The 13,732-nt window shown below is 40.4% G+C and overlaps 2 protein-coding genes across 2 annotated transcripts; one reads left to right on the top strand and one right to left on the bottom strand.

Annotated features, from left to right (window-relative positions):
- The first annotated feature begins 618 nt into the window (after nt 1-618).
- Nucleotides 619-6,675, top strand: dolk (dolichol kinase). Its single transcript, XM_042508954.2, has 2 exons — nt 619-983; nt 2,747-6,675. Exon 2 carries the CDS (start codon nt 2,888-2,890, stop codon nt 4,457-4,459), a length of 1,572 nt encoding a protein of 523 aa, XP_042364888.1. The 5' UTR covers nt 619-983; nt 2,747-2,887; the 3' UTR covers nt 4,460-6,675.
- phyhd1 (phytanoyl-CoA dioxygenase domain containing 1) lies at nt 6,375-13,466 on the bottom strand. The gene is made up of 11 exons (XM_042508955.2): nt 13,308-13,466; nt 11,981-12,139; nt 10,297-10,372; nt 10,167-10,214; nt 10,044-10,099; nt 9,335-9,397; nt 9,204-9,225; nt 8,946-9,074; nt 8,723-8,839; nt 8,280-8,406; nt 6,375-7,035 (listed from the first exon to the last, which is right to left on the bottom strand). Exons 1-11 carry the CDS (start codon nt 13,338-13,340, stop codon nt 6,987-6,989), a joined length of 879 nt encoding a protein of 292 aa, XP_042364889.2. The 5' UTR covers nt 13,341-13,466; the 3' UTR covers nt 6,375-6,986.
- Between the last annotated feature and the right edge of the window lie 266 nt (nt 13,467-13,732).

Genomic DNA, 13,732 nt, shown 5'->3' with positions numbered 1-13,732 from the left:
CACTTCAGAGGCAAATAGGCAAATGTTTTACAGCTTCAATTACTTTGCAAATAAATTCAAATGCATATTAAATAAATACATACAATACATAAATACATTACTAAATCAATAAGGCCTTATTGGTTCCCTGTGGAGATATCACAAGCTACACGGCAGTATGAAAAATAATACAAAATATCTCTTTTAAAAGCTGCAACATTAAAGAGTGATCAACATGCATGAATGCTTGCATAATTATAATCTGATAGTATATATTATTCTGAAATTCCCAATTCTGAATATTCTACAGTATGGTATTACTACTTTCACTAAAAGATCTGAGTACTTCTTCAAGCTCTGGGTAATGAAATTAAGGTTGTAGCTACATTAAATAATAACAATTATGATAATGATAATGATAATAACAACAACAACAACAACAACAATAATAATAATAATAAGGTTAAAATACTGCATGCACATACTTAGACAAAATACTATATCTATTTATCTAAAATGAGCAAAATAATGAAAAAAAACCAAAAAACTCAGACCTTTAATATTTTATACTAACACTTCTGTACTCTTCCTTGAGTAACATTTTTAATGACGTTGTTTTTTTTTTAGAGTATTTATACAGTGCTATTTTACTACTTTTACTAAAAGATTTGAATACATCTTCCATTCTGGCAAATAAGGCTGCAGCTAAATAAAAAAAAAATCTATTTTAAAGTTAAGTTAAAAACACAACACGCGCTTCCGCGACAACACAATACTATGTCAATTTAGCTAAAATATAATATAAATAAATAAATGAAAAATGAAAACCACGCCTTTAAGAGATATTTTTACGGTTGCGTCACGTGACCCGGCTGTCAAATATGGCCCCCTCCTACTGGGTGTGAGAGAAGCGACAGCTGACAAAGGAAAGAAATCTGTCAAAAAAGGACGTCTCGGATCCATTTCACAGCGCACAGCCGTCCGGATAACACTGCACTAATGTGGTACGTACGCTTGTGTTTGTCAGCTTGGCTTTTATTTCCTCTCAGCCAGCAGTTTTTCTCTGTGTGGCGCTGCGATAACTCAGCTGTATTTCACCGCTAGCTTGATGCTGCCCGAGGTTGCAGCATCCTTGGCTCGCAGAGGGGACGCGTTTCTCACTTTGGTGACGGTCAGCTGGCTCCACCGCGCTGTATTAGCATAGATATGACATCTTTATTGTACAAACTGTACACATTTCCACGGGATCCTTCAGATGTGCTGGTCATGTGTTAAAACAACCTTCCCAGCTGATTTAGCCCAGTACAAAGTCTGTCTGATCTACAGCAGGAACAAAAGGTTGCTGCTGTGGAAAGATGTGCTCCTCCTGGGGTCTCACTCACGTGCTCAGATGGCTGTGTGGATTTCACATTTACTGGGTGGATGTTCAGTGTGGCCATAGTTCATATCAGGGAGCAGATAAAGCAGGAGCAAGGTTCACTGTTGGGATATGCAAGGGACTGTGCTTTATTTATCAGAGTAGGGGTTGACAGTGTGCCTTTTTTTAATATCTTGACCCTCCTTACAGCTATAACTATTTTTCCTTGACCCCCTCCTGAGTGACTGGGCAAAATGCATGACCCTCCCTCCAACATAAATAACCATATTTCACAGTTTCTGGCTATGCTAAATGGTGTGATTGGAGATTTTTTTTTAAGAAAACATGATATTAAAACCAACTTGCAGCTTTTAGGGTTCTGAGGGTATTTAGATAAATACAAAATTTGAGCGACATCACTTTCCTTATGGTGCTTTCAGATGCCTTTAACAAGTATTCAAACCTTTGAACCCTGAGCGTGTTTCTTTCAACAACAGAGGGGAAAAAGTCAGTAGGGCTGTGGAGATAAATGATTCACCAATTGCAAGAAATTAGTTGATAAAAAAAAATTAAAAAATTAAAAGCTAGGGGAAAATGTCTAGGGAAATAGTAAAGAAAGCTGAAGAAAAACCATGTTTATACTTATTATAATTAATTTTTAGATTATGTTTCAAAATTATTACAAATTTTTAAACACCTTTTTTAGGTCTCTTTTTAAACGTATTTTATTCTATTTATTTATTTCTACAAATTTCAGGTGATTTTATTGTACTTTTGTCCTTATTTCTTGCTAATATTTGGGTTCAGGTTGCAAATCATAAGCACTTTAATGGATTATTGGTAAAATTAAAGATGGAGTTATTATTTTGAAAAAAAAAACATAAACATAAACATAAAAACGTTGCTTATTCCAAACAATATGAAATGCGTTTTTTTCCTCAATCAAAGCTCACAGCAACATATTGCATATACTGCATAGACTGCGTCACATTATCTATTAATTGATCAATTAAATTTCACATTTTCAATCTAATTCTTACCAACTGATTCATCGATCTTTGACTAATTGTTATTTTTCCTGTTTTGGGTCATATTTTCTGTCGTTGTTCATTGTCCTCTTTCCATGTTTTTTGAAAGAAATCAAGCCAATTTCTTCATGTTTGAAAGAGTAAAAGTAAAAGTGAGCCAAATAAAAAAAAAAACCAAACCTCTCTCCCCAGTGCTTAAAAAAATATTTGAAGTGTCTCCCTCGCTTTTTTTCCACCCCCTCCCGTCTCATAAATAACAAACAGTTCCTTAGCTTACTCATGGAGTCATCCAGTCTCACTATCAGTTATTATTTTCATGTTTTCATCGGATTTCATCATGAAAAGTAACCTTGCTGACTTCGTTTCCCTCCTTTTTTTCTAGACATCTTTAGCGAGTGAAAAGTGGCAGCCAAACGATGAAGTGTGCCAGAGAGAGGAAGTGACAGAAGAAGGCCTTCATTGTTGCAGACCATCTGTTCAGATCAACCCTCCTCCCTCCCCTGCGAGCCTCCAACGCGCAGTCATGCAGATGAACCCCGTATACGTGGAGTCCTCTGTAGTGCTGGCGGTGGTGCTGTGCGTCCACATGGTGGTCTGGAACCAGCACTCCTGGTGCAGCATCGCCCTCTTCATCCAGGCTTTCTACGTACAGCACAAATGGGACCGTCTGCTCAGGTCGGGGGGCGCCGTGTTCCAGTTCCGTCCCGCAGCGAACAGCGGCATCGTCCCGGCCTCCATGGTGATGCCTTTGCTGGGTCTGGCGCTGAGAGAAAAGTGCTCTGTCTCAGGGAACGTCTACTTTGAGCGCTTCTCCATGGTGGTCACCATCACAGGCATGATGCTGGCTCTGTTTCTCTCCCTGATCGCTCTGGGCATCACGAGACCCGTACCCACCAACACGTGCGTCATCGCAGGCATGGCCGGCAGCGCGATTCTGTACACGACAAAACAGACGCTGACGGTGTCTGAGGTCATCGAGGTCTTAGAGGTACTGCTGATCTTCGTTTATCTCTGCCTGATTGTGCTTTATCTGCTGCCGCGCTGCTTCACGCCCGGAGAGGCGCTCCTCATCGTCGGTGGGATCAGTTTCATCGTCAACCAGCTCATCAAGCGCTCCCTGAACCTGGCAGAGGTCAAAGGTGATCCCGTGAACTACTTCCTGCCAGTGGTAGTTGTGGGCTCGCTGTTGCTCGGTGTTTTCTTCGCCCTGCTCTTCTGCTTCATGGAGTCTGAGACCTGGGTGTCGTCACTTTTCTTCCACATGATGACAGCCGTTCTGGGTTTAGGGATCCTCATGCCGTGGCTCTCGCTGTTCATCGGTCGACACCCCCTCATGTGGCTGCTGGACTTCCTCACGCTAAATGACAGGAGACTTTGTCTGCTGGGGTACTGGGTGTTTCTGGCGGTTGTGGCCACATGTGTCGTGCTGCACCAGAACTACCAGCGCCAGTCAGGCTCCAAGAAACACCAGGCGTCGACTGTTGTCAGGAAGTACTTCCATCTGATTGTCGTGGCCACGTATGTTCCGGGACTGATATACGACAGGCAGCTGCTCCACGTGGCGTCTGTGGGCTGCTTGGCCGTTTTCTTATTCCTGGAGTACGTGCGGTACTTTCGGATAAGGCCGCTGGGTCAGTTGCTCAGACAGCTGCTCACCTTGTTCCTGGATGAGAGGGACTCCGGGCCTCTTATCCTGACCCACGTTTACCTGCTGCTAGGCATGTCGCTGCCCATATGGCTGTTCCCCGGGCCCTGCGCGCCGAAGGGGGTGCTTCCCGGTGCAGGCGGCCTGGTGCCTTATGCAGGTGTGTTGGCCGTGGGTGTCGGAGACACCGTGGCGTCAGTGTTCGGCAGCACCATGGGGGAGATCCGTTGGCCCGGTACTAAGAAAACCATGGAGGGGACTGCGACATCCGTGTTCGCCCAGATCATTGCCGTGGCCATGTTTCTCATCTTCGATGGGAGCATCAATCTGAACTCCACCTACTCGTGGATTGTCGGCTCCATCACTCTGGTGGCCATGCTGGAAGCCTACACCTCCCAAATAGACAACCTCCTGCTCCCGCTCTACCTCTTCATCCTGCTGATGCTTTGACTGGACAGATGGCACAAACAAAAACACACCCCTCCCACTGTCCTCAGCTCTTTCTAGGGAGAAGAAAGTGATGAATTTGGGGGAAAAGTGTAAGAAAAATGAAAAAAAAAAAGATGTAACGAAAGTCTGTTTAAGAATCAATGGATTGATCAGCACAAGAAAAGAATAGTTAAGAGCTGATGGATTAATCAAACCGGGTAATCGATACGTCAACAAACCAATGGGGCACAAAAGAACAATGTGCTCCTTTCTGTTTGTGGCAGCAGATGTGAGTTAGCATGACATTAGTCTGTGGCCCTCAGATAGCAAGCCATTTCAGTATCTGTTGCTTTGAGGAATGAGACATTTCAGAATAAGTTTGTAAGAGATGTTAAATATTTGTTGAGTATTCTAAGCTGCGTCTGTAGTGAAAGCGGCGGTGTATGGTTTAGTTTCCATGTGTTTCACCGTCCTGAGCTTGAGGCACTCGAACCCTGACACCAACAAATTAAAATTATGCAACAGGGGAGTAATGCAAAGTGGAAAAATGTCCTTTTAAACACTTCTGGACAGCAAAGACGCTGCGAAACGGCACATTTTGATCACCAACGAGAGCGTTTTCCTATCTTGTTCCTTTTTTGCAAATGGATACACGCCTTTATATTGCCTTTGAAGAACATTATTTAAAGTTATCTCTTTTTCTTAATCAACATTTGTTATTAGATTTATTTTGCCTCCCCGATGGCAATATGAAAGACTTACTGCTGAGAACACTTGCCTAGAAAAGTATATTTTCTATCACACATTACCTACTATTGTAGATGAAAGCATGACGGCCCCTCTCAACTCTTCTTTAAAAGGGCTGATTTATACGTAAATATGGCAGAAACTCACTATGCTCTTGCATGACACTAATGTGAAATTCAGTACTGTAACATGTAAGTACAGTATCCTATGGCATATTTTTGTTTGAGGTTTGATGGGACCCATTAAAGCTACAGTAAGTAACTTTTAAATCATTACTGTAAAATTTGCTGAAACCGTCTCTGTATCCTGACAGGACACAGAAGTTTTTTTTGGAGTATGCGCTGTTGTATGTGAGCAGTTATTGATTACAGATGTCAACTAAGGCCGTCCTGACCCAACAGCATCGCTACAGAAACACTGTGTCCACCCTCTGGTCACCCCCTAACTTGCCCTAGTGAGTAAGCACCTCAGTTTTGAGCTGTAAACCCCTTTCAGCATTGTTGACCATGTTAGCACTGTTAGCTCTGTTTGTGCTGTTAGCAGTATCAGTAGTTAACAATGTTAAACTGGTTTTATGGTCAAAATGAAGCTGCTTGCTCATTGTGACCAGATGGCTGGGCATAGTGTTTTTGCAGCAACACGTTCTGCCTGAAATGTCATTTTTTAATGAAAATTATCTCTGTCATGTACTACTGTCAGGGTATAGTGATAGTTTCTGCAAATATGACAAAAAGTTACTTTTATAAAAGTTACCTTCTGTAGATATACAGATAAACTTAATATATACATCTCCTTGTGATACTGAGCCTTTAAACCCTGCATATTTCTGAAGTCTGTAGATATGCCTCGGGCCAGAATAATAAACAAAGGCCCTTTTCTTTTCAGCAACTTTCTTTTTGTGACAATTTATCAATTTTGTTTAAATTTGCTTTGTAGAAATGTCCTCAAATGTCGTCAGGTTTCATCTCATCATTCTTGGATGAGGACAACCTGAAACTTGATTTCAGCACGAATGAATTAACAGCGTTATGTTTCATCTGTAAAAGATCTTGGTGGTTTTTTTACGTTGTAACAATTTATTAGCATGATCCTACTAGTATGTTGTTTTTGTCATTATCCTTCCATTTTTTAAAATGTAATATTGCATGTTGAGTGCATCGGAGAAGAAAGATAAAATTGGTACGCCATCTACTTTAGTCCATTTGTTTAATACTGGTTTAAGCATCGTGGAGCAGCAAAACAGACACTAATCCTTTTGTTTCTCGGTTTGATTTAAAAATGAACATAAGAGGTTTGTATGTTGAGGTTGATAATCTTTCATCCATGCATTTAAAGTTGCGTCTTAACATGAACATACTTGAAAATAAAAATGCTTACTGTTGTCTGTAAAAATAGGAATCTGCCATCTCGTTTTGACACATGCATAGCATATGGCTGGTTGGAGACAAAATTGATGAGGAGTTGCTGAATAAAGTAGACCTGAACATCAATTGTATTGTGAAGTCTCCTTGGAAGGTTAATAAAAAGCTTAAAAATGTTTCCCAAATTTTCCAGTCTATTAAAAATTCACATTTAAAAATACTGAAATCTTCATTAAAAATATGGGTCAGTCGCCATTAATCAGGCTACAGGGCAGTCAACGCGTCGCTCTGAGAAACAGATGATATCATACAGGACACAAGACAAGCCGTGAGATATTAACAGCACATTTTCTGTGGTCGAAACAGTTCATACATGTTGGTCCTTTTTCTGCCTTTTCATTGAGCTGCAGCACCAAATGCAAAAAGAAAAACCCAAACCTTCATTTAGTGTAGAGAGGTGGGAAAGGGAGCTCTTCAGTGGGTTGCAACCTTTAAAGAGCAAAGAGATGGAAACATGGCAACGTGAGTCTTTGTGAGACATGACACAGTCTTCCCCTCACAAATTAAAAATCAAATTCAAAAGCAATAAAACATATCTTTAATCAATTCAACACACGTTGCTACAGCCATTCTCGGTCTGATAAAACCAGTAGCTCATGGTCCTGGATGTTACCTTTATAGACATGTATTGCTCTATCACTATCACAGAGTGATATGGATGCACAGAATGCATTGGATTTTTGGCAATATGCTGACATTTTCTGACTCGTTTTGGCCGGTTGCCGATAACTATACATGTGCATATGTTGTAACTTGTCATCATTTATTTGGAAATAATACAACACACAATTCCCTTGAAATGGATTTTTTTTTTTTCAAATAATTGCAGACAACGTCAGTCTCTCCTATACTGAAATTAACAAATTATGCCTACTCTTATTGTGACAGCCCCCTGGTGGCAGATGTAGACATAATGTACAATGCTTTTCAAAATGCACAAATTCATTGGACAAAACATTAAAACTAGTTTAATCTACATTACAGGTAAAATATGACATATTTACTCCTATGTAGCAAATTTAAAACCAAACTATATTATATATTATTATATGTTCCTTCCACTTTAACAGGCTTGGATTATGCTCTTCCTGAGACATTCCTGACAATAACCAAAACCAGGGCAAGTTTGACCTATTAAGTCCACGTAATTACATTGGCCTGTCATATCAGCAGAAAAGTTCATTTTGGGCCGATGCTGATATTTTATTTTTAAAATTGTCATCTGCCAATACCAATGATGTGCTGATATTATTGTGCATCCCTAATGAGTCATTCTGATGGCTCTCCTCTGCTTGTGTTACTGTTACTGTAGATTTTAGATTGACTTTATATGTAGACTGTACAGAATAATGAAAATAACGTTTGTGGACTCCCATTTGAAGCCTTGAGTTTGGCATCTTGGCCATTGATTTCTGTTTTTTTTTGGAGCCAGAAGTGACCATAATTGGCCAAGAGCACAAAAAGCTGCATTTCAGAGAGAAAAACTATTTTTTACTGTTTTGTTTTTTTTACCAATTTGTGGGACATTTTTTGCCAAGTTGCTTATTGTGCTTTTTTCCGTGTTTTTTTTTTTTTTTTTTAAAGAAATCAAACCAATTTTCTCAGGTTTCAGAGGTTTAAATGTAAGTGAAGAAAACTGATGCTGATCCAGGTGTTAAAGGGTTGACTCTCACCAGTTGTCGGGGCTCCAGCGGGTGTCCTGGGACTCCATAAGGTGGAAGGTGTAGACGTGGCGAGAATCCTCTGAGGTGTTTTCAGCACTGCGATGCACCACCTCCCCGTGGATCAGGACCACGCCACCTGAACACAGAGCGTGCAACAGCTCACCATCTCTCTTTGCTTTGTGTGGTGCTACACCTTACTAAAGCTTTTTTTGTTATCAATTAATCAAATTAATCCCTTAGTTTATAAAGAATAAAGCAAAGATGTGATCAATTATCAAAGTAATCGTAGATTCAATTGAAGATTAGGTTGATTCATTAAAGGAATAGTTTTATATTTTGGTAAAAACATGTTTTCAGCACCTCTAAAGATGACCAAATGTTACATTTTATCTATATTATTCCTCAATCAGGTGCCATCCGCCCACTTAGATGTAAACACTCAAGTGTATTACCTTTTTTAACTGGTGCAGCCACAAATTTCTTGTCATCGTAGGTCTGCTCTCGACCGATGAAATCCGTCAGGGGGAAGGTGCCTTTTGGCGTGCGCACCATACGCCGAGAAATGCCACCTGAGGAAAAGTGTGGCATTATACATATGAAGCAAAAAATGTTTGGACATAACAAATAACACAGTTTGAAGGAGAAACAAGGAAGCAACAGTGTAAGTGAGCTTACTGTGATGTGACCCCGGGATAAACCAGAGGCAGCCATTGTTGACAGTGGCATCTTCCAGGGCGATCCAGAGCCCCATCACTCTGCCCAGGGGCTCCGTGTACAGAAATGTGGCATCTTGATGTGGCGTCACTGACAACAACAACAACAACAACAACAACAAGAAATCTGCTGTAATTAATTTCATGGAAAGAATGTTCATTGCATTAGTTTTACGTTCAGATTTTCTGTATATTTTTAAAATTAATGTAGCAGCTTTACCTTCTCCACCAATCCCTGGTTGCTGGAGGAGACATAAAGAAAATTATTTTATACTTAACTACCCATAAAGCATCATCTGACACCGCAAGACATGTCATAGATTGATAGAAAAATAGACTTTAATGCTTTACCTTAAAAATGAACATGCTCTGCAGTATCACAGGATTTGCAAGACCCAGCTTCTTCGCTATGCCCTAAGAGAACAACATTTAAAGCGTAAGTTATCTGTTTTTTCCAACCTGGGCCCCATTTCCCTTGTTTTTGGGTCTAAGTGAGTAATGGGAACAACTTTTGAAATTAGTCCACAATTGAGCAGCAGCAACACAGGCTGCAATGTAACCACTTGGGGCATGTTTACACCATCAATTTATGTCCACATTATAAAAGGACCCTTTGGGGAGAGTTTTAAAAAGTTTTTGTTCAACCAGAAATGGCTTCGAAAATGCCATTGCCATCTTATCTAACTTACTGAAATAATGGCTTATTTCAATCAAACCATTCGAAAAATGATTGAATTTTATTATCGTGACACACACCAACACTTAGATTAACAATCTGAGCCTGTCAGTGGCAAAAACAAACGCTTTTAGTGGACATTATTGGTCCAGGATTGGCCAATTATGTCCACTGTGTTAACATGCATGTCCACTGTGTGAACTTAATGTGCTACTCAATACTCGGCCAATTTTTAAAAATTGCGGTTCCCGTAAGTCACTCAGACACAAAAACATGGGGAAATAGGGTTTAAGTTGAAAATACCAAAGTTACCCTCTAATGTGAGTGCTGGTTATTCTGTGACTCAGTACATCATACTCTGATATTGTTCAACAGCTCACATACCTGGATTCTGGGTGAATGTGTAACCTTTTTGTACAGTGGCTCATAGGCATGTAGTGCTAAAAAAAAAAAATGGGATTAGGCATTTGCTCGTGATGTTCCAGATGATCTGATAAGAAATCTTACCATGTCCCACTTTATTTAGCGATCGCTGTTTTGGTACGATAAATTCCCCTGCAAGACAAGAGATGCATTACCCACCTAATTTAATCTAAAAATGAACAGGCAGGTTAGAGAGAATTTCTCCAGAGCTCACCTTTGTCATCAAAAACTCCTTTCTCAAAGAAAAAGCGGATCTTGTCCCCGCTGGTGATGAAATAGTCAGCATTTCCCTGCAGGTCAAAAGGTTAACATCAGTCATCTGATCCAGCAGGAACGATTGCATTACAGAGGAGGGAGGCACAGCACACTGACACTGACTAGACTGTTGACATAAGCGTCTGCTATTACTCAAAAGGACAGCCAGTGAGGGTCGAGGTAAAACACTGTGAATCACTGTGAGAGCTAATGTACCTACACACCACGTGAGCCTGATCATGAAGGTAAAACATGCTGACTTTCTGCAGTTTAAACGCATGCTTTACCTCCCAAATGACCATATGTCAAGAATCCAAAAACAGAGAAAATTCTTGATGAATTGAAGTAAACGCTGTGTTTAACAACTATACAACTATATCACAACATCCGTTTACATACTCTCGCACAACTTGTGCAGTCTAATCCAAATCCCGTTTACACTGATCAAGGCAAGAATGTCTTTATAAAAGGAACAGCTGCACAAATGGGGGAACGCAGTTGTCTTATCTTTAAGCCAGCAGTGGAGGTAGTAACAGTGCCGAATCGACCTTCTCAGTTAAAGGGACAGCCAGCAAGATGGCCACGTGGACAGGACGGATGTGACATTTTGACGATACGTTATGTGTGACACACCACCGGGAGCAAAGCAGCTAGCAACAACTAACTCACTGAAAAAGGAACGGCTATCAGGCCATTAAAGCTCGACGGCAGTTTCTGGGAACGAACATTGTATTTTACTATCCTTTACATTGTTCTTTAAACTTTAAACTGTGTGCTCCTTGCTTAGCCCTGTGTGTTTTTCACTACAAAGGGGGTCAACACAAGGGCACCAGCTTGCCAGTAAACGCACAGATTTATTTATTTGTTTGTCTGTTTTCTCTGGTGTGCTCCATGCTCCTGTCTGCTGTTGATTTTTGGATGTTTGTGTGGTGTGAAGACTGTTGAAACCAAATTGACCTTTGGGATAAATAAAGTTATTTGAATTGAATTGAATTGAATTGAATTGAATTGAATTGAATTGAATTGAATTGAATTGAATTGAATTGAACTGAACTGAACTGAACTGAACTGAATATCATGTAGCACTTTGAGATTTGTTTCAAATGTAAAGTGCTTTATAAGTAAAATCTATTATTATTATTATTATTACTATTAAAAAAGAACAGCAGCTGAAAATATCCGCAAACTGGGACAGGATCAGCCACCACATGACAGGGATGATAAATGATTGTTATTGCCATGTTATGGCATTGCTTACTTTGTAAAGTGTTGCTGACGCATTTGTTATATGTCACACTCGAGGCCGACACTGTTGTGTTACATGTCACATCAGTCATGCATTTTTTGCTTCTGGGGTGCCGACATGCAGTCTAAAATCACACCTGGGGAGGGCACAGTGCTGTGGTTGTTTGGTTTTGTGAAAAAGAGCAAAAGGTGGCATAAGCACGGAAGTTAATAGTCGTCCTATAGCACGATCTCTGTGTGCGGGTTCAATTATTTCTCTAACTAACAGCAGTGAGATCCTACCTGCATCTTTTAGTGCAGTGTGATGGAAAGCATGTGGAAGAAATGTTGTGGGATTAAACTGTGAGTCACTGACACTGTTTTAGACTCATCTCACACCGTGCAGTGCACGTGCTCACCTGTGTTTTGAGCTGCTCGTCATGATAGGTGGAGAAGGTGGTGCGGCAGTGCTGTGGGACGTCCATCTCGTCCACTATCTCTGCCATTCTTTGCCTCAGCTCATCACACTCCTGGGAGGTCAGCAGCCCGTCCAGAACCACATATCCATCCTCTGTGTACTGTAAAGAGGGAGAACAGAGCCGCTGGGTTAGAATCAACCATTCACAGTGCCGAAGCGATCGCTGAAAAGACATATCCTCAGGAGTTTTCTGTCGTGTATTTCCACATTTATACACAAAAGCTTTGTTTTCTCAAATGTATGTCAAATTGAGGATCAAATGTACAGCCTTCAAAAACCTGGAGTTTTAACATTTCACTCCACAACTTGGGTCAAACTGTCCTTTCACATCTGTTTCCACTTTAAAGATGCAAGTTATGTAAGGCTTGTGAAGCAATCTTTGTTCTCTCAAATTTAAACCCAATTAAGGGTAAAATGTACAGCATTTATACATTTGAATTACACAATTAAAGGGAAAAATATCACAGAAAGAGACCTCAGCTCCCTTTTAGTCAGTATACTCAGTACTACACATATGTACGGGGAATGTGTCCACACAAGACCAACCCGAACCTGTTCTGACAGGTTGGTCTCGATGACTCTCCCTCAGGGAACATTGGTTATATTCATAACTTCAAGTTTTTATGTCTTGGTTGTAATCTAAGGCTGAAATTAAGAATAATTTGAATTAATATGCCAATTATTTGCTTGATTAATCACTTATGGTCTATGAAATGTCAAAAAAGAAACATGCTTTTGACAATTTCCAAAACCCAGGGGGAGGCTATTAAAAAATATTAGAATTATGCTGATAAACCTTTCAAAACAAAGAAATTCAGCAAATCTTCACAATTAATTGCACATAATAATATTACATATGCATTCTCAGTTCAGTTACATAACTGATTGTAGCTTGTGTGCTGTGGAGCACTTTGAGATATCAGCTTTATCAATAAGCTTACTAACTTGGATCTCAGTAGCCATTTATTTTCCACGCGCTCTTCCATGCCCCAATGCTTCACGACAAATGTCCTTTTAAAGGCATTTCTCATTTTATACCATAGACTGTTTAGTGCTAAGAATTTGGACGTTTGCTCGTGCAGACCTTACACAGACCACCTGTGGCTGCAGCATGTTATGTAATGAACCTGAAATAAGCGTTCGGGTAAACCAACAAAATAATGTAGGAATATGATACCGTAGATGAAAAAAAAAAGTAATGTGAAATGAAAGATGTACGAAAGCCACAGCTCACAGTACGTTCTGTACATTTTTAATGCAATACTCACCTTTTGCACGTCCCGATCTGTCATAAAATCCATGATTGTCTGCTCCGAGAGGTCCAGCTCCTGGTGTGTATCACTCGGTCAAACTCCAACCTGCAGCGGCTGATTTCCGGCCATGTGACATGTCTCTGTCAATTAAACTGTGACCACACGGCGTAATAGGATTTTACACTTTAACTCTTCCATTGCCACACAGAGGTATGTAAATCGTGCCAGCTGTCTTGCTGTAGTAGCTCATCATGGCCTCTAGATGTCGCCCATGTCATTGCTGTAAGCACAGACTGTGGCGTAACATGGAAATATCTACAGATAAAAAACAGCGCCACCTCGTGGCCAACCGGATGTATTGACTGGATCTAGAGGCAGTGGTAGATCGTTAATGTTTTTTTTTTTTCCTAAATATATTGAGCCTCCCCAGAGCGACACAG

This window comes from Plectropomus leopardus, chromosome 20 (genome assembly GCF_026936395.1).
Source record: "Plectropomus leopardus strain MGB_pleo_1.0 chromosome 20, ASM2693639v1, whole genome shotgun sequence".
NCBI lineage: Eukaryota > Metazoa > Chordata > Actinopteri > Perciformes > Serranidae > Plectropomus > Plectropomus leopardus.
The sequence above is the reverse complement of the archived record's forward strand: the minus strand, read 5'-3'. Positions and strand labels throughout refer to the sequence as shown.